General features: G+C 45.4%; 1 protein-coding gene across 22 annotated transcripts in view; it reads right to left on the bottom strand.

The window, feature by feature from the left end:
* EPS15L1 (epidermal growth factor receptor pathway substrate 15 like 1) overlaps positions 1-19,870 on the bottom strand; it is a 97,000-nt gene that overhangs the window by 25,330 nt on the left and 51,800 nt on the right. For 13 of the 22 annotated variants that reach the window (XR_011994454.1, XM_072721312.1, XM_072721325.1 and 10 more), the window contains exons 14-21: positions 16,673-16,834; positions 15,597-15,794; positions 13,952-14,116; positions 8,924-9,047; positions 7,893-7,943; positions 6,591-6,727; positions 2,460-2,520; positions 1,245-1,327 (exon numbers count right to left, since the gene is read on the bottom strand). Coding sequence is in view for 18 of the 22 variants with exons in the window: in XM_072721312.1 (XP_072577413.1) it covers positions 1,245-1,327; positions 2,460-2,520; positions 6,591-6,727; positions 7,893-7,943; positions 8,924-9,047; positions 13,952-14,116; positions 15,597-15,794; positions 16,673-16,834 (981 nt within the window). In the remaining 4 variants the exon portion in view is untranslated. Of the gene's footprint in view, positions 1-144; positions 237-1,244; positions 1,328-2,459; positions 2,521-6,590; positions 6,728-7,892; positions 7,944-8,923; positions 9,048-13,951; positions 14,117-15,596; positions 15,795-16,672; positions 16,835-19,870 lie in introns of all 22 variants that reach the window. The other 9 variants (XR_011994452.1, XR_011994453.1, XR_011994455.1 and 6 more) reach the window with 1 other exon arrangement.

Below are 19,870 nucleotides of genomic sequence, written 5' to 3'. Positions count from 1 at the left end.
AGCTCCCACACCCACATGCCCCAGAGACTCCCTCCCCAGCTCCCTCTCCACCATTTGGTTTCTTGGCCTTCCCAATAGGAGGTAAAATCAGGGGATGGGGACTGCTTTCTGCTTGTGGCCACCCCCGCCCCATGCCAATGGTACCTGGGCTGGAGCAGGTGGTTACTGAAGACTGGTAGAGTGAGTGAAGAAAGTATGACTCTGTGGCCGCAGGCTGTGCTCCAGGAAGCCCTCACCTGCCAGAGAGGTGGCCAAGAAGCAGTGGAGCACAAGTAGGTCCGGGGATGGGGCACAGAAGCCAAAATGGTACACACCTAACATTGCTTTCCTTAAATTCTTATCAAAGAAATATATGCTCTTACTCAAAAGGAAGGGACACTAAAAATGGTAACAAAGACCAGTAGACCCTCAGATCACTGCCTTTCCCACTCTCCAAGGCCGGTATTTTTGACTTCTTACCAGTTTCTTGGTAGTCTGTAATCATGGACTTCTACTATTATTTCTTTACCTGTCCATTTTGGACATGATCTACTGACTCCCTGCTACATTAAAGATTTAGCTTTCTAGCTACATCTCTCGTAGCCCCTGCTCACAACAGGGCCCCAACACCATCAGGAGTTATATTCACCTACCTGTGGCCACACAGATCCTGCCCAGCCTGACAACTGAAGGAATGTCATCTGTCTTGAACAGCTCCCTTTTCATCAATGTCTCTGTTCACAGAACCTAGCTCTCACTTTCCAAACCCTTCTCAGGTTCTCTCAGGCAGCTCCCACTTACATAACTGACCCACTTTCTCTGCTGCCTCCTGCCTGCCAGCCTGTCGCCCAGTTCCAGCCTCAGCTGCCTGCACACCAGGCCTGTCACCCATGACCCTCCTGAGTCCTCTGTGCCTAACACCTTCTCTGAGTCTGTGCGGCCATAACTTTATTCCCTGAGATCAGGCAACTAACAGACACTGGTAGAACTGGGAGAGCCCTCGACATTTATGCCGCATGGAGGGATGCAGTATCCTGGCAGTTCACTTAGAGGAAGGGATACGATACAAATCACAACCACAGGCATTTTTCTAGACCCTGCCTGTTGGCTCACAACCTCACGTGAGGATGAGTTTCAGCATCTGATCGGTGCTGGGAAATACATACGTGTTGCTAACAATTACGCCTGGCCGCTCACGACACAACCACGACAAGAGGCACAAAGACACTGGCAGAGGTGCACGTGCTCCATGGGAGGGGCTTTACCTTGGCCATCTGGCTGAAGTCAGCAAAGCCCTCAGTACTATTGAAGGACCCACTTCCGAAGGGGTCTAAGGTTCCAAAGGGACCTGCAAGTAGCATCAAGAGAGACAGGGTTACAAGGCATTCATGGCACACACCTCCAGGGGCAGGGGGAGGTGCTACCTCTCAGTATTCAACAGCCCCCAGCGCGGAACATCCAAGAAGGCAGCATTTGCTTGCTAGGGTTATGCATCTGGATGCAGTCCCTCCACAGGGCCTCCCTGCCCCCAACCCGCTCTGGCACATGGCTGGTGCAACTCAGCCAGAAGTGTCTTGCCATGATGGTATCCATGGGCAAAGCCACAGGAACTTGCTCCATATCTGTACTTCTAGGTAGCATTGTTCATGGTCAGTAAGCACAGTAAGCACAGCAGAAGCACAGCTGACTGTTCCCCCAGGTCAGGGAGGGAGGTGCATTTCCACAGTGACCCACCATCTATACTATGTATGTGGGGAGGTTGTCTGTGGGTGCAGATTTTGCAGAGCTTGCTCTTTTGGGGGACAATCTGTCTGCATAACCCACACACCAACCTATTAACCCAAACTCTATCACCAATAAACAAGAGCTTCTAGGTGAGGCAGCAAGACCAAGCAGAGCCTGTTCCCCAAAGCAAGGGGGATCCAAATGCTCCCCCATCCCTTAATGCACAAGCCAGGACCCTCAGTCAAACTTGGATTCTTTTAGGAAAAAGATCCAAAGGTATGGGGCACCTGGGTGGCTCAGTGGTTGACCTGCCTTTGGCTCAGGTCATGATCCCGGGGGTTTGGGGGTTGAGTCCCATATTGGGTTCCCCACAGGGAGCCTGCTTCTCCCTCCACCTATGTCTCTGCTTCTCTGTCTCTCATGAATAATAAAATCTTAAAAACAAACAAACAAAAAGATCCCAAGGTACAAATCAAAAGATTTGTAAGGAGAAATGAGTAAAGAGTAACCAGGAACACTGGTGTTATTACTGACTTAATTCTTAATTCCTACTGCCAACCTTCCTTTCTGGAAAGATAAGCAGCTGGGATGGGGAGCTAGCTCTGGATGAAGTACCTTAGGTGAGGATCTGGGTGCCACTGACTAATGACATAAAACTCTGAGGACACACAGCTTCGGCAACAAAAGTATGAATTGGGTGGGCTCCTTCCACTGGTTGGGGGAGAGTCAGAAGGAAAATAAGCCACCAGTCTCACCTGATCCTTTTGAGGAGACACTGGAGGATGAAAAAGGATCACTGGATTCGAAGGGGTCAAGCTGAGTAGAAAGAGAGAGGGAAGAGTAAAAAGCAGTTCATTCGTTCACCCAGCCATCCCTCCAACCACAGATTTCCTGCCATCTGCATTCACTGAATCTGAGGCTGGCCAGGAGAGGATAAAATGATTTAAACTAAACCCGGGCAGAGTAAAATCCCAACAGACTGACCCCTTTTGTGGATCATACCTATAAACTCTGGACAAAATGCAAAAAAATAAGTGAATACAAGAAACCACCTGATGGCTTAGGAAGTGAACGAAAGCAGGAAGACTCTGGATGAGAATTCAAATTTGGCAAGAGCCAACAGCACAAAGTTGAGTCTTCCATCTGGACAGCTATAATCTGAGGGCTTCGGGATGCTAAGACCCCAACAAAAAATTTACCATCTTTCTGGCCTAAAGACCAGAAGATGGTAGACCAGGACAACTGCAGTCACGGAAAAGGGACAGAAACCCAGAAAGGAGAGGCAGAGAACACGAGTCTGATATTTCACGATAAGCCCTGCCAAATACAAGGGCTGACCCCAGCACTGTGTGCGGGAGAGCAGACCTGATGCAGCCTACAGCTAAGGTCACAAGTACACAGTTAGAGGCAAGAGAAAGTAAGTTTGCAATGGAGCCTTACCAAGTCCATTGCCTGCTGAGACAAGACCATGTGGGCTCTCTGGAGGTATGTAACAGTATCCAGTCACCACAACAGAGCACTCACTATATATAGGATACATTTCTAAATCATTCAACATAACAAGAACCAGAAAAATGTGGCCAATTCTCAAGGGAAAAGACAACTAACAGAACCAATCCCAAGATGACCCAGATGTTGGAATTCTTTGATGAGGATGACTTTAAAGCAGCAATAACTGTGCTCATGGGATAAAGGAAAATACACTTAAGAGAAATGGATAGGAGGTCTTAGCAGAAAAATAGAAACTATACAAAGGAACAAATGGAAATTCAAAAACTGAAAGAAGGAGAATATCAACAATAAGTTTCACTAGGTCAGCTAAATAACAAATGATCAAGAAAAAAGTAAGTGAGGTTGAAGACAGATCAGTACAACTCACCCAATCTACAGAAAAAAGAATGAAGAGAAAACAGAGTTTCAGGGAGCTTGAGGGAAACATCGGCAAAACCTCTAATATGCCAGTAATTGTAATCCCACAAAGAAAGGAGAGAATATAGTAGAAAAAGAAAATGTTTAAGGAAATAATGGCCAAAAAATTGTCAAGTTTGGTAAATGACCTGATTTACAGATTTAAGAACCTCAGCAAACCCCAAACAGCTTAAATACAAACAAAACAAACAAAAACAAAGAAAACCACATATATACGCTTCACAGCCAAACTACTGAAAAGCAGATATAAAGAGGTAAAGTAACGCACCCAGAGAAAAAACAGCTTGGTACCTACAGGGTAACGACTGCCTGAGAGACTCATGCCTTCTCCGCAAGGACAAGGGAGGCCAGAAGGCAGTGGGAAAACATCATATAAGTGCTGGATGGGACAAAACTACCTCTAGATGATTGAGCACAAATATCTTCAAAAATGACAACAAAGTAGACCTGGATTATAACAAGTGCCAAAGAAAGTTCTTCAGGCTTAAGGAAAAGGACCACGAGGGAAAATCAGATCTTGAGAAAGGAATGAAGGGCATCAGAAATGGCAAACATGGGTAAAAATAGACTGCTTCTTTCCTTTTTAAAATTTCTTTATAAACATATAGCAGGTTAAAGCAAAGCTTATAAGACAGTCTTATGGAGTTTATGGCATATTTATATATACGACAGCTAGAACATAAGAGGAGACACTGCCGGCTGGGGAGGAGGTGGACAAATGTGCCTATGTGGTTGCAAGTTCTCCACGTTTAACGTGAACTAAGAAAATATTAACTCCAAGTAGCCTACGAAAAGTTAAGGGCATATTATGGTAATCCCTAAAGCAACCTCCAAAAAAATAACAGAAATACATAGAGCTTAAAGAAGCCAAGAGATACTAGAAAATGGAATTCTAGAAAACGTTCAAGTAATCTAAAAGAAAGCAGAGAGGGACAGAGGAGCAAAACATAGGGGATAAAGAGCAAATAAATAATAAAACAGTAGATAGACTTAAATCTAACCATATCAAAAATCACATTAAATGTTCGTGGGCTGGACACTCTATTTTGAAGGCAGAGATTTCCAGACTGGAGAGAAAAGCAACCCCAACTATACACGGACTATAAAAGACCTATAAAAGACCCTTTGTGTATGAAGCCCCAGAGAGACCAAAGTAAATGAATGAAAAAAGATATAGCAGGCAAAGAGTAATAAGCATAAAAAGGATGAACAGGCTATTTCAATATGTGATAAAACCGATCTCAAGACAGAGGTATTGCCAGAGGAAAAAGGGAAGCTTTTATAATAATAAAAAAGTCATTAAAAAAAATTTTTTAAAAAGTCATTGCATCAGGGTGATACAAGAAGTATAAATGTGTAGGCAACAGAGACAGCTTTAAAATATATGAAGCAAAACTTGATAGAATTAATAGAGACACAGACAATTTCACAGACTTTAACATTCCTCTCTCAGAGACCAGTGGAGTGGTAGAGCTACAAAATAAGCAAACAGGGATCCCTGGGTGGCGCAGCGGTTTGGCGCCTGCCTTTGGCCCAGGGCGCGATCCTGGAGACCCGGGATCGAATCCCACGTCGGGCTCCCGGTGCATGGAGCCTGCTTCTCCCTCTGCCTGTGTCTCTGCCTCTCTCTCTATCTCTCTGTGACTATCGTAAATAAATAAAAATTAAAAAAAAAAATTTTTTTTCAAAATAAGCAAACAAAAACAGTAAAGACACAAATGATCTGAATAGTATTATCAACCAGTGACAAAACTGGCATTTATAGGATGTGACACCCAACAACTACAGATAAACATTCTTCTCAACCGTACCTGGTAGGGACTACAACACAAACCATAACACGGGTATCAAAAAATTTAAAAGGACTGCAAACATACAAAATATGTTCTCTAACAATAGACTTAATTAAAAATCAGTATTACAAGATAAGTGAAAGAAAGAACAAATCTCTAGAAACAATAAATAATCCATGGTTCAACAGAGAAATCACGAGGGAAATTAAAAAATATCTCAAACTAAAGGACAACAAAGATACAACAAAATGTGTGGAAAGTAGCTAAGTAGTGCTTAGGGTGAAATGTGTAGTTTTAAAATATTTATATTAGAAAAGACGGTCTAAAATCAGTGACCTACGGTTGAATCTTAAGATGTTGGAAATAGAAGAGCAAGTACTAACCCAAAATAAATAGGAGGGAAATAATGAAAGCAAACAGAAGAGGAAATTAACACAGCCAAAAAACAGTTCATGGACAAGCTCAAAAAAATTGGTCAACAGAGTAAGAACAGAGTTCGCACACATAGATCAGTACCAGAAATGAAAGGGGGATCCTGCAATAGGTCTATCAACAGAAATGCTGCAAATTAATCCTTGCCTTCAAGGAGCTTGGGGTCTAGTACAACAGACCAATAGGTCCATGGAGAAGAGGAAAACCAGGACTTGTGTGGGGCAGAGAGGGAGATGCAGCCTAGAACTTGAAGGGAGGCTATACAGCATCCTCACCTACACACTAGAATTCTCTGTTCAATCAGAGTCACTTTTTTGCTTTTTAAATCCCAGCTGCTACCAATTTAATGCAGCGCGTTGGGCTGAACATCGTGCAAAACACACTAGATGCTGGGGATGGAGAGGGGGCATGTGAATGCCTCACATCCTTTCAGCACTGCCAGGAAGATGGCAGGACGGTCATAGGGAGCATGTGATGCTTTGTTTTATTTCGTTTTGTACAGAGACAGAGCAGTGGGAGCAGGTGACAGAAGAGAGAAGCCACCCGGTGGGCCTGAGCTGAAGTGACAGTCCCAGAAAGGAACAGAGAAAAGAGAGCTTTTCAGGATCCACGCCATCCTGACATGGGCTCTCTGGTCCATGGAATGTGACAGCTTAAGTCACAGGACGAGCCCTACAGGGATGAGCACTGTACACGTACACTTAGCACCTCCGCCTCCCCAGCATCACTCACCTTTGAGGGTAAGGAAGGGTTTTTCGTGAAAGGGTCTGAGGTAAACGGGTCGTTCTTTGTCTGTTTCTTAAAGAAGTCATCAGGCGCAGAGCCACGGAATGGGTCATTTTCTTTGAAAGGATCCCCTCCGAATGGATCTAGAGGGTGTTTGGGAAAGTGGAGAAAAACACACCTCATGAGTAAACCGCAGTAGGCTTTGTGAAAGAACCCAAATGTAAAAGAACACATAGCTGACTGATGCCATTGATATGAAATTCTACAAAAAGTAGAAACTATAATGACAGGAAGCATGTCAGTGATTGCCGGGGGTCTGGGGGTGGTGTGTAGGGGGTACAGGGAACCTTACAGGATGATGGAGATGTTCTCTATCTCACACAACCGCACACATTTACCAAAACTCATCTAATTATACACTTAAAATTGGTGAATTTTGTTGTGTAAAAATTATACCTCCCAAAAAAGCTGATTTTAATAAAAACATGGATAAATCCAGAGACAGAAAGCAGATTGGTGGTTGCCAGGAATAGGGGCGGGGGAAGGGATGTGACTGCTCATGGGGATGAGGCTTCTGTTTAGGGGATGGAAAGGTTCTAGTTCTACACAGAGGTGATGGTTGTACATGTATCAAATGCCACTGAACTGTCACTTTAAAATGGCGAGTTTTGTGTTATAAGAGTTTTGCTTCCATTAAAAAAAAAAAGAGAGAGAAAAATAAAGAAATAGATGAATAAACAGCACGACTGCAACACCACACCCAGTGTATTCATTCCCCTGGAATGTGGGGTGCAGGCACAGTGAATGGACATGCAGCAAAGCTGCTATTGCCAGGAGGGAACAAGATACTAGGCTTTCATGTGGTGCAGATGGCCATCCTCCCGTGGGGCTGCCACCACTGCTAGGGCCACCATCTTTGACATGTATAGACTGAAGCCCCACTGTGGGCAGGTGCTACACGGGGGCCCCCTGATGCTACCACAGATGACACAAATGGGTACAAGGGACCAAGTTGCCATGGGCATGTCTGCAAAGTCGTCTAGCCACCAGGAGCTACTTTCCTAGTTCTGCTTCTCATCATGCTGTGAGTTTGGCAAGAAGGGGCATTCAACCGTGAAGGGGAGGGTGATGCCACTGCCAGGCTTCTTCAGAAACTAACCTCCCCTGCTGCCCTATCGTAGGAGGCCTGGCAGACAGGCTGCTTTTCCATTTCCCTCAACTTGAACTAGGAATGGAAATACTCTGAGGATGAGTCCACAAAAAAAAAAAAAAAAAAAAAAAAAAGGTCTTTCCAACAAAGGCTTTTACCTGCTGAAGCTGTATGTTGTTCTGCAAAGGGGTCATTCTGGAATGGGTCACCTAGGTGAGAGGAGAGAGGAATGTTTAGCTCTACGACAGGAATGATTTTGGCAGAGCCACATGGGAGCAGCCACTGGCTGAGACAGTTTTTCTTACTTGGGGCATTCAAGATGAAATGAGGTATTGTTGGCTTCTCAACATGTGGTGGAGGCAGGGAAAATGTGGAATGAGCCAGAATTCAATCCTCTCTTCCCCCCCCCCCCCACGCTTTATGTTTGTATGTCATCTCCCTCTCACTTCCCCGCAGTGCGACAACATAGGACCCTGGGGCTGCCTTCGTCCTCAACCTACAGCCAACCTGGAGCCACAATGAGCTCCACATGTATGAGCTTCAGGAGCTGCCCGGTTCTTCCCTTGGACTTGTGGTGCTTTCTTTGATCCCATATCTGACACTGGGAAGGCACCCCCACTGCCCTCTCCCCACCCCAGTACTTCCCAGCTCAGGAATGTACAGGTAGCTTTCCTGGAAATAGTGCTTTGCTCTGAAAAAAAACAGAGACACTGAGGAATACTTGTTTCTAGAAATCTTAGTTATTCCTGACTCCTGTGTGGCTCTGGGTAAACATGTCCCATAAAAATCTTAGACTTAAGTGGGGATCTGTCCTTCACTGGGTAGTCTCATTATTGCAACTACATCTGATTGCCTTCCTGATCCCGCCAGGAGAGCAAGGGAGAACTTACCACCTCTACTGGAGGCTAGGTACGAAAGCGTACAGAGGTTAAGGGCAGAGCCAGCTGCCCCTGAACGTGGGCACCTCGGTTGGGAGCAGGAGCTCAACTCTTCCCACCACAGGCCCACGCCTCAGCTTTGTAGTGAACCGGCTGAGGCAAAACACACAGGCAGCCCAGGAGGCTCCAAGAACTCACTTCCTCCTACATTCCAGGAGGTGCTATCTTGCAACCATTCGAGTCATCAGATAGTTCTAAAGGGCATAAAGTAAACAGCCCTCCAAAGATGAAGTGGGCACCAAGCGAGATACCTTTGAAGGGATCAGCTCCTTTAAATGGGTCGGATTTGAAGGGGTCTTCGGCCTGGAAAGGATCCGGATGTAATTCTTGGGCATTGTTGCTAAATAACAAGGCTTTATTTTTGAAAGGATCATCCTATAATTTTGTGAAGAGACAGGACAGGAATTTTATTATTTCAAATTTAAAGCAAAGTACAGAATTCCCTACCCAACTTGCGTATTTCTGCTTCAAGCAGTGGGACCCTACAGAGAATGATTAAAAAAATCATTGAAGAACCGTGGCCATCAGTTCATAATGACGTGTCGACACTAGTTTATTCGCAGTGACATATGTTCATTCACAGGGACAAGGTGTTAATGATAGGGGAAGCTGGGTGTGGGGCATGTGGAGACTTTCTGTACTACCTTTGTGTTTTCCTGTAAGTCCACCACTCTCACAAAATAAGTTTATTTAAAAGTTGAGTGGAAGCAACTCAAACATCCACCTGCCAATGGACAGATATATCAGATGTAGTGTGTATATATGGGAATATTATTGACTATTAAGGACACTATGCTGAGTGAAACAAGCCAGTCATGAAAAGACAAATATTGTGTGACAGTGTCACTTTATACGAGGTCCCTAGAGGAGACCAATTCACAGAGACAGAAAGTAAAACAGTGGGTGCCAGGGGCTGGGGGAGCAGAATAGGGAGTTAAGTCTCTATTGCATATGAAAACATTCTGGAGCTTAGTTGCACAATGTGAATATACTTAGGCATGATTAAGATGATCAATTCTATGCGTATTTTCTCACAACTAGAATTTTTTTTAAAAAAATCACTAAGAAAACTGAGTGGGGGAAAATTAGAGAGGAAGACAAACCATGAGACTCCTGACTCTGGGAAACAAAGAAAGGGTTGCAGAAGGGGAGGGGTGTGGGGGGATGGAGTAACTGGATGATGGGCACTAAGGAACGTACTTGATGGGATGAGCACTGGGTGTTATACTATATGTCAGCAAATTGAATTTAAATAAAATATTAAAAAAGAAGAGGAAAAAAGTGGTAGTTTTGGAAATATCAAAAAGAAAACCTAGCAAGCCACCCAACGACAACAGCATGGGCCTTGTTCAAAAGTGTGGACTCCCTCAATCATCTTTATCTCATAGAATGCCTACCTATGTGGGCATTTTTTAAAATGCTGTTTCCACACCAAGAAACATGCTGGCTATTTACATCTTGGGAGGAAATGACTTGCTTTTGCAGTTAGAACTACTAGAGCATATACAACACTTTGCATTTTTTTTAAAAAAGGCTTATTTCTAGAAACAAACAAGCGTGTTTAAACCAGAAGAAAAAGATTTGCTTTTGAAGAGCACATTTTTATAGTGGAAAATGACCCAAATGTAGGACAGTGGGGTCATCTACACAGAAACAATGCACTTCGTTCAGAAACAGTGAGTATATTTTGGTTAATAAAGACACACCCTCAGTGAAAACACGAAGGTTTCACTGTGATATGAAATAGCACAACATCCTCACTGAAGCTGGCAGATGTGTCAGCAGCCGTGAGGCTAGCAAACATCCATTATTCCAAAGCCAAATAATTAAACAGCCAGGGCTTCCATGAAAATACAGACCATGGTTACAGGGCAATGACGTCAAAGGTGCCAAATGAAGATTCCTGACAAGGCTCCTAGCCCTCTGTACTGGTTGACTTTGGAAGGCAGAGTGGCTGTCAGAGGCACTGGGTCATTTGGAAGCCCCGGGCTTCAGAAGGACAACCAATACCCCTGCCCTCTGATGAATATGGAATGATTTTTCTTACCTGGGAAAGATCATCTGCGGCCTCCAACCACAGGGCTTCCCAAGGTAGGGAAACCAAGCAGAGTTCCTAGGCAAGTAAGTACATATATGCACAAGCACCACATCTGGAGGAAGCATGCGGTTCATTAAGGACATCATGGTGCTAACATGTGCATGATGCATGCATCCAGCAAGCATCTGATGGGCCTCTCAGACACAGATAAACATGAGGGAGAAGTCCTAATCTAAAGAAGCTGAGAGGCCAAGATGGAAAATCAATGTCTCACAAGGTACCATGGGGGAAGGGATGTATCTGTTCCAGAAGAACAGAGAGAGATAATGACCTGGATATAGGTTTGCATTTAGGAATGACAGCTTGGTCTCAGACTGGAAGCTTCTATTTAGTTTTTAATAGTATTAATTTACAAGTTGGTAGGCTTTTGTTATTTTTAATGTTTTCAATCATCACTTGGAAGCCTGCCAAATAATGGTGGGCAATGGCAGAGGGGAAAGACTGTGATTCTAGGAGCTCTGGCTACGAGCCCCTGAACTGAAAGTCAGGTCTACAATCTTACTCAGGAGCAATTATTTACCTAAGGCAGCAAACGTACCCTCCTCTCCCACTTCAAAGGCGAAGTCTAAAGAGACCCCAGTAGGATTCAACATGTATGTGAGGTAACCACCAGTGGTTGTGATTCCATTTCACAGATTCAGAGCAGAAAATTAGATTTCCCCTGGTGCAGAGATGCCGTAAACTCTACCATCCACTGAGCACTTATCATTGAGAACTGAGCCACCTGTGCCACTTGGGAGACACAAGTATAACAGACAAGCACCGGGGTTAAAGATTCCTTAGCAGAGGTAAAACTCGAACATGGAGTTCAGTAACCAGTTTTAAGTTCTGCACTTAAGAAACAGATGTGATAACTCTGAAAGGAGTTTCTGTGACTTTCCTTCCCTTTAGGTGGGGGCTGGGCAGTGGTGTGCTGGTGAACCAGCTCTCTGGGCGGGGGCGGCCTGATTGGTAGCTTCTGTTAGTTCCCATGGTGAAAATACTCCCACTGTGGCTGAATCTAAGTTACCAAAGGTTGAACAATCAGGCTACAAAATTCCTATTTAATAATCAGCTCTTGAAAGTCAAGAAAAGTATGACTCCAACACACCAGTGAGGCTGGATGTAAAAGACAACCTAATCATTCATGATGAGTTTTGGTGAGGCGTAAGTCTGGGATGATTTATTACCTTCTCTCTACTAGACAGGTTGGTTGGGTGCTGTCTTCAAGGGCAAGAGGCCAGCATTCTCATCATCAGATGAGAGACAAAAAAAAAATTTGGCTTTAAGAACTCTCTGTCTCTTAGACCAAATAATGTGGTATGAGCTTAATGTGGAAGTTAATAACTTTAGTAGAACTGTCCAGCCTTAGAAAGTTCTAGATGCACCTCTTTGGTTACACTATTCTCAGGGGAATAAACCCCTCACTTTTGCCCACCTCGAAGAGAACTCAGCTCTCTGAAGCAGTCTTGAAATATTCAAGAGTAAAGCAAAAAGCCCTCTTCAAAGTATTTATTAAGAAAAGGAAACAAACCAAAAAGTGCTTTAAAAACTGTATTTGTACAACAAGATAAATAATAGTTTTTCTCTCAGACACCAGTTGCAAGTTTCTATGTAACATATCTGACGTTGACATTCCAGGACAAATGGACTATCATGTAAACTCTGCCCCGCTTACAAGATGAATGAAAATCAGGAAAGATTAAAAATCTGGGAGTTTCGGGGGGAGGAGAGAAATCACTGGCCACTTGTGAACTGCCACTTCGCTGCCAACTTTTCTTCCAAGGAAACCGATCTTATTCAAATCTGCAGAAGGGTCTGAGAGTGAGATGTCCCATGAACTAAGATGAAACAGGACAAGCCCAAAGCTGTGCAAGGGGACCAACGCCAGATGGGAAAAGTGAAAGCAGGATCACGAAGCTGAAATGCACACACCAGGACAGGAGACAGTCAGACAGCCAAGCAGGCAATTCTGCCTCACGCGTTTAACGAAGAGTGGATGTTGGTCGTCTACATTTGGACAATCAAGTTGACATGGGCCCAGGGGTGGGTATGGAATTCACCTGTTTACAACTCCACGAGAAAAAGGAATCTGGGAACAGCAGAAGGAAGCAGCAAGAGCCAGAGACAGGACACAGATGAGAGCAGCAACAGCATCTTGTAAGCTATTCAGAGAAGGAGGTGTAAGCTCCCCCATAAATTCCCGGGACTGAGTACTCAGCTACTGAGGAAAGAAACACATCAAGAAGTGAACAGGAAGAGCTAAGTGTCTAGTTGAGAGAGCAAGGAGCTGTATTATTACAGGAAGGAAGGAAAAGGAATCTGTGAAGCCAACAGGGTCAGGAGCAGAAAAGGCAGGCTCAGAGGATTCCTGGACGGGGGCCGGACAGCAGCGCAGGGGAGCAGTGAAAGGTTTTGGAAGCAGAGCACAACCAAACCAAAGAGACCAACTGCATCCCACTGGTTCCTGAGGGACGCAAGATGCTCTCATCAGCCAGACTAAAGTGGAAATGCTGGGCTCAGGGCTGTGAGAGGAGGCTCTGGCAGGAACAAGGGAATGTGACAAACCAAGGAGAAAGTAACACTGGCTGGATGCCAGCAGCCCTACAGTCCACAGAAACGTAGGTGGCCAACAGCTCCTTGGGCCTTGACCGGGGCCCCTAGGGTCAGAAAGTGCTGAGGTTTTCAGCATAAGAATTGCAAGAGAGAGAGGGCAGTGCATAGGTTAAACAGGAGTGCCTCAAAACGGCTGTCACTTTTCTTGACCTTTAGCAATACATTTGGTTTTCAAGATTGTCCCTGTGGGACACAGACACATAGACACACACACACACAGACACTTGGTCTCCCCAGCTAGTAGGGTATAGGGCTTCACAATGTGTGAGAGCTTGATTCAATTTTTGTTAAGTCTGGGAAGCCCTCCAAATTTGGGTGGTTGGCCTACCAGAGACAATAGCCTTTAAAAACTGGTTTTACAGAGGATTCAGGCCCATCCTTCACTCTGTCTCGGAAGCAAGGGTGGCATACAACCATATACCCTGGGCTGCAGAGCCCATGGGAACACACAAAGCAGCAGCAAGAAGAAACACCCTGCATTTGGATAGAATCAAGGCTGGCAAGTGCCGGATCCAGCAGGCAGGGCACTCTCTGACCTCAGCGTGGCCCTAATTCCAGGACTGGAATACGTTTATTCAACCTTTACCATAGCTCCAAAACCGCCCCTCTCTGCCAGGGAGACGCCCTCGCTCAGGTCGGCTAAGTTGGTCAGGCTGGCACCGTGGGCCCCGTCGAGTGCCTCGTCGTACTGCTCCAGGGTCCTGTGGGCTTCCTGGTGGCTTTCTTGCAGCTGGGAAAGCTTGCTTCTTGCCTACACAACAAAGATTGCTGACATCACACGGGGTTTAGGGGAAAAGGGTCAGGCAAGACATTTTTTTCCCCGACCCCAAGTGATTCACGTGGGTAACTGAATTACCCGCAGAGTTTACAAGAATCGAGACCACTTGTAAACCAGAAAGAAGTCCTTCTCACTGCCCCACGAGGCCTTTTGGTATCCTTGGCCCCTGAGGGAGGCCCATGTTCAAACAAACGTTTGCCAATTCTTAACGAACTGAAACTGGTAAGATCAAGATTCACAATCTGTTCCTGACAAAAGCTGACATTTTCCTTTATGGGGTTTTTATCATCCTGTTTGCCCACCTTACCCCAGAGAGGGATGTGAGGCCATGGAAATTAAGACAATCCATAAAGTCAGATAGATCCAGAAATGTATCTTGTCTTATCCACACGGTGGGACCTCTGACTGGTGACCAAACCTCTATTTGCTCTTCTCCAAAAAGTACCACCGCAAATGCTGGGTAAAACACCTCCTGCAATATCTGGTGGGGGGGGGTGTTAATAGGCACCAGCGAATATCACCATTATTATTACTAACACACACTCATTTCTCGGTTCCTATTTACACTGTACAAATTCTTAACTCCTCGGAGAAAAAAAATCTAAGAGAATTCTATACCTATTACTACTTAAGAATGAAACACAATGCAAGGTATGAAATATCTGACATGTTTGTGGTCAATTTTTGTCTGTAACCTGGAAAAAAAGGGCAAGAAATTAAGCCAGTCAAGAGAGGAAGCATGACTAGCCATTCTGACATTGCGAAAGGTGAGCATCGCCCCCACTCTGTAACTGGGACACCAAGGGGCCATTATATCCAGGGGAGCAGGAAAGGAGCCCTCTCTCTGCTAATGAGCAGCTGCTGCAGGCCTTAGCCCTTCAGACCAGAGCAGGAGAAGGGTGGAGTGCCCAGACAGCTTGAAGAACTGGAAAAGGACCCGCCGTGGGGTGATGCTCTTCATACAGTGGGGCCTCCTCAATGTGCCAGTCCTCAAATTGCATGTGGATAGAGAGGTGCTAGAACAGATCTTGGACTCTGTCCCTCCTGCTTGTCTGAGAACCACATTGGTAAAGGTATTTCTGCACCCAAGACTCTCTCCAAAGGAGCCATTAAAGTCTTCATGCAGATCCTGTCCATTCCCCCAAAATGACATGCACTCAGGAGGGGAAATGGAAGGACAGCGAGGCAAAGCAAATTGCCACTGGGGCCACAGTCAGCATGATGCTGGAGGACACTGCTGGGTTCTTACCCTCCAGGCCAGAATAATAGCTTCTAAAAAGAGAACTTAATGTAAATGAAGTGGGTGACACCAAAGGAAACAAGTGGCCTTGGAGCAGGTACAGACCAACACAGGCTGGTCACATACCAACGTGACCATTCACAGCAGCTACTCCACTTGCAACCACTCCCAGCCACCACTAGCAGAGGCAGGGACCCACCCTCAGCAAGATACCTGGTTGATTTCGTCTTGCGTTGATTTCAGGGACTTGATGATTGTTTCCAGTTGAACTTTCCCAGCCTGAATGCTCTGCTCCAGCTGGGTTTCTTCCTGTTGCAATCGGGTCAGCTCAGATTTAGCCCGGTTCAGGTCATCTTCCTGGGACTTGAGGTCAGATTCCTGAGACTGGATTTGGGTCTTCAATGAGGAAATCTGAAATGAGATAAAATATGATTCAGGGAGAATTCTTTTTTTTTTTTTTTTTTTTTTTTGTGATCTAATTTATTTGAGAGAGAGAGAGAGAGAGAGAGAGAGAGAGAATGCATGCAATTGGTGGGGGGGAGGGGTGGATGGCAGAGAGCAGACGGAGAGGGATAAGTAGACTCCAAGCTGAGCACAGAGCCTGATGTGGGGCTCGGTCTCACAGTCCCAAGATCATGACCTGAGCCGAAACCAAGAGTTGGACGCTCAACCAACTGAGCCACCCAGGCTCCCCGAGGGAGAAGTCTTAATTCACATTGCTGGAATGAGCTAACTCAGTGGCAGATACCATTCTGATGGCCAGACACCTGGCTTCCTTCTAGGGCTCTCTCTCCACTTGCAAAACAGAGAAAAACAAGGTAAACATGCTCATGCCCATGTAACTGACAGAATGTCAATCTGGGATAAGGAAAAATGAGACCAGGGATAAGCAAAGGCAATGTCTATTTCCCAGGGACTAAACATCCCCGTACAAGGTCTCAGAGGGGACGTAAGGGCTTTACAATCTGCTGAGGCTGCAGCCCCCAGTCTGTAACAAGCAGTGAAGACACCAAAGTGGGCAGAGGGGTGTGCTGGCCCTGCTGTGCTGTGAGTCAGGGGCCAGGGTGAGGTGTCCACACACACACAGGTTAGTAGGGATTAAGGCAATTCACCATATGGCTCAGTGGGAGAGACTGAGGTCAGGCCACAAATGTTTGGTTGCTTTCTCAAATTGTATGTCCAGCAACTCTATTAAACCAGGAGACTATTTCAGCCTTATGTTTCAAGGTCATTGTGAGCTCAAAGAAGCCCACAGGAAGCCCCCTTGCAGTGCTGGGTGTGAGACTCACCATCTGGGTCTCATCCTGGCACTTCTGCCTGACATCGCTCAGCATGTCTCGGAGTTTGGCCTTCTGCTGATCCATTTCATCAAGGCGATCTTGGGCGTCCTGTTTCTGAGCTTCTAGCTCTTGCAAACTGCTTGTTTCCCGGTCTAAATCATTTTGTAATTCCTAGGGAAGAGTTGCATCAATTTACTTGAGACTGAGGTGACTGGGGCACATCCAAGATAACATGGTCTCAGCCTGGGCTGGAGCCCCCAGGACATCCTATAAAACCGCCCCCTGTCCCCAGTCTGTGCTCGACAGGCATCCTGCACACACCTGCTGTAAATGTGTGCATCTTGGCTTGGTGGCTGTGGCTTGATCTCTCACTAAGTTCCTTGGTAAATACATACTGATGGCCTAAGAAAGGCCAGGGGCCAGGAATGTTGTTGGGTCCCAGCAAGAAGAGCTGTCCAGTGACATGTGGTCAGGGGTGGAGAGAGGAGAGGCATTACCCAAACACAAATAAACTGGGAGGAATGGAACCAAAAGAATGCATGGGTGCTGTTGGGTGGACCCAGGGGGCACACAGGGAGACTGGACTGATCTGCATGGACAGAGGGAACCCCCAGAGAAGCACCACTTAGGATGGACCCAAAGGGCAAGCAGGCAGCAACCAAGTGAAGAGCCAGGAGGAAAGGAACCTGGCGGTGGAGAGCTGTAAGGGGGCCCCCAAGGTGGGGAAGGGGATGTTGGGCTCTAGTTTGAGCCAAAGGAAGCAGGGCCACACCAAAGAGACCACACTTGCTTCTGGGGAGGGAAGCCATTGCAGGAAGTTCAAGTATGGGCCTGGGACATGACAATTCTTACTGCTAACACTCCTCCAAATTGGCAGCATCTATCAAGGGGAAACATGCAGGTACCCTTGGATCTAATTATGAGACCTCTAGGAGAAGCATCTTAGAGATGTATGGCACATGCGACAACATGCAGCAAAACCTGTAAGCAATGTAAATTTCTACCAGGCAGGCCTCGCTAACCCTAGGGAAAGGTTACTCTAAGGGAAGCTGTACCTCATATTCTGAGGTACAATGTGAAGCAAATAACGCACAAGGCAGAATGCATGTTATGTTGTATTGTGGCATTCGTGCAAACAGGAAGGAAAGAATATGCACAGATCTCTCCCTTAAACATGCACATGACCTTCCTGGAAGGCCTCATGATAGCTAACGGACTGTATCTCTGAGGGGCCGAAGGAAACAGCGGGAAGTGTCTAGCCTTTCGGTTTCCAACCAGGCAAATGTCTTATCAAACGTCTTATAATTAAACTTAAAATAATGAATGGATGGGGCAGAGAAGATGGAAGCCAAGGGGGCTGATGAAGGGAGCAGGAGAGGACCTGGGCCTAGGTGAGATGGTGGCCATGGGAACCAAAGCAGAGGAAAGATTTGAGGGGACCTTTGGGGGTACAGAAAGATAGGGATGGTGAGACCAACCCCCAGGGCTGGCCTGGGCTGTGCGTTGCTGGTGCCATTTTAGGAAAAAAACCCAAAGCAGGCACAGGGTTTCCCCTCTACCTCGAAGACAAAAATGTCATGGCTCTCTCCTCTCTAGACAGCCAAAATACACCTCTGAGTTATTCTGGGAAGTTGGATTCTCTGCTCCCCAGTCTCCCTGCCCTTTAATTCAAGAAGCTGATTTTCAGTCTGACAAGTTTGGGGAAGAGAAGAGACTGGTGGTAGGGTGTCCAGGACATGGGTTTGCCACATCTGAGGGAAGAACAAGTGACAAAGGAGGAGGAGGAGACGAAGCAGGTAGGAGGGTCAGGCCCAGTGTGGTAGCCTGGGACACCAGGTGGCCAGCAGCCTGGGACATCAAGGAATCTTGGCCTCATTCTGTAATGAAGAGGGAAGAATCAAAGAGCCCCACAGGGACAAAGACCCCCATGGTTAGGATAGGAGCTGAGGTCAGAAAGGGGGAGATGTTTATGCAAAGAGAACACAGAAATAACCCAGACAACCTACAGACTCAAATCAAACCCAACCAGAATCCCCAGCTGCCTTCTGTGCAGTATCTGACAAGCTGATGCCAAAATTCATAAGGAAATGCAAGGGATTCAGAATAGTCAAAACAATCTTGAAAAAGAAGAAAAAAAGTTAGAGAACTCATACTTTTCAATTCCAAAATTTACAACAGACATACTCCAGATATATTGTAATAAGGCAAATATCACAAAAAAGCAAGCCAAATGAATTTTTTAGTTTCCTAGTACATATAAAAGTTATGTTAATATTATACGGCAATCTATTAAGTATACAATAGCATTATGTCTAAAAATAAACATATGCACCTTAACTAAAAAATGCTTTATTGCTAAAAATTGCCCCCCATCATCTGAGCTTTCAGTGAGTCATAATCTCTGATCACAGATCACCATAACAAATATAACAATAATGAAAAAGTCTGAAAGACTGCAAAAAATACCAAAATGGGACAGAGATACACAAAGGAAGCAAATGCTACTGGGAAAATGGTGCTGATAAATTTGCTTGACACAGGGTTGCCACCAACCTTCAATTTGTAAAACAAACAAACAAAAAAACCCATGCAGTATCTGCAAAGCACAATCAAGTGAAATACAATAAAATAAGGTATGCCTCTAAGAAGCTACAGTCACTAAGACAGTATGGTACTGACATAAGCAGAAATGGAGGTAGATCAGCGGGGTAAAATTGAGAGTCCAGAAATAAAGCCACACATCGATGGCCAAGTGCTATCCAACAAGGGTGCCAAGACCATTCAGTGGAGAAAGAACAGTTTTTTCAACAAATGATGTTGGGACAACTGGATCTCCACATGCAAAGAATGAAGTAGGATCCCTACCTCACACCATACACAAAAATTAACTGAAAACAGATCAAAGATCTAAATATAAGAGCTAAAATGATAAAATGTGGGGCACCTGTGTGGCTCCTCCAGCTAAGCGTCTGCCTTCAGTTCAGGTCATGATCCCAGGGTCCCGGGATTGAGCCTTACATCAGGCTCCCTGATCCGAGGGGAGTCTGCTTCTCCCTCTGCCCCTCCCCCAGCTCATGCTCCCTCTCTCTCTCAAATAAATAAAATCTTAAAAAAAAAGAGAGAGCATTGGGGGCAATGAGATACCACTCTATACCTACTAGGAAGGCTAAAATAAAAAATAGGAAATAAGTGTTAGAGAGGATATGG

The sequence above is a fragment of the Vulpes vulpes genome, chromosome 9, assembly GCF_048418805.1.
Source record: "Vulpes vulpes isolate BD-2025 chromosome 9, VulVul3, whole genome shotgun sequence".
NCBI classification, from domain to species: Eukaryota; Metazoa; Chordata; class Mammalia; order Carnivora; family Canidae; genus Vulpes; species Vulpes vulpes.
Note: the sequence above shows the minus strand (reverse complement) of the source record. Positions and strands in the feature narration are given on the sequence as shown.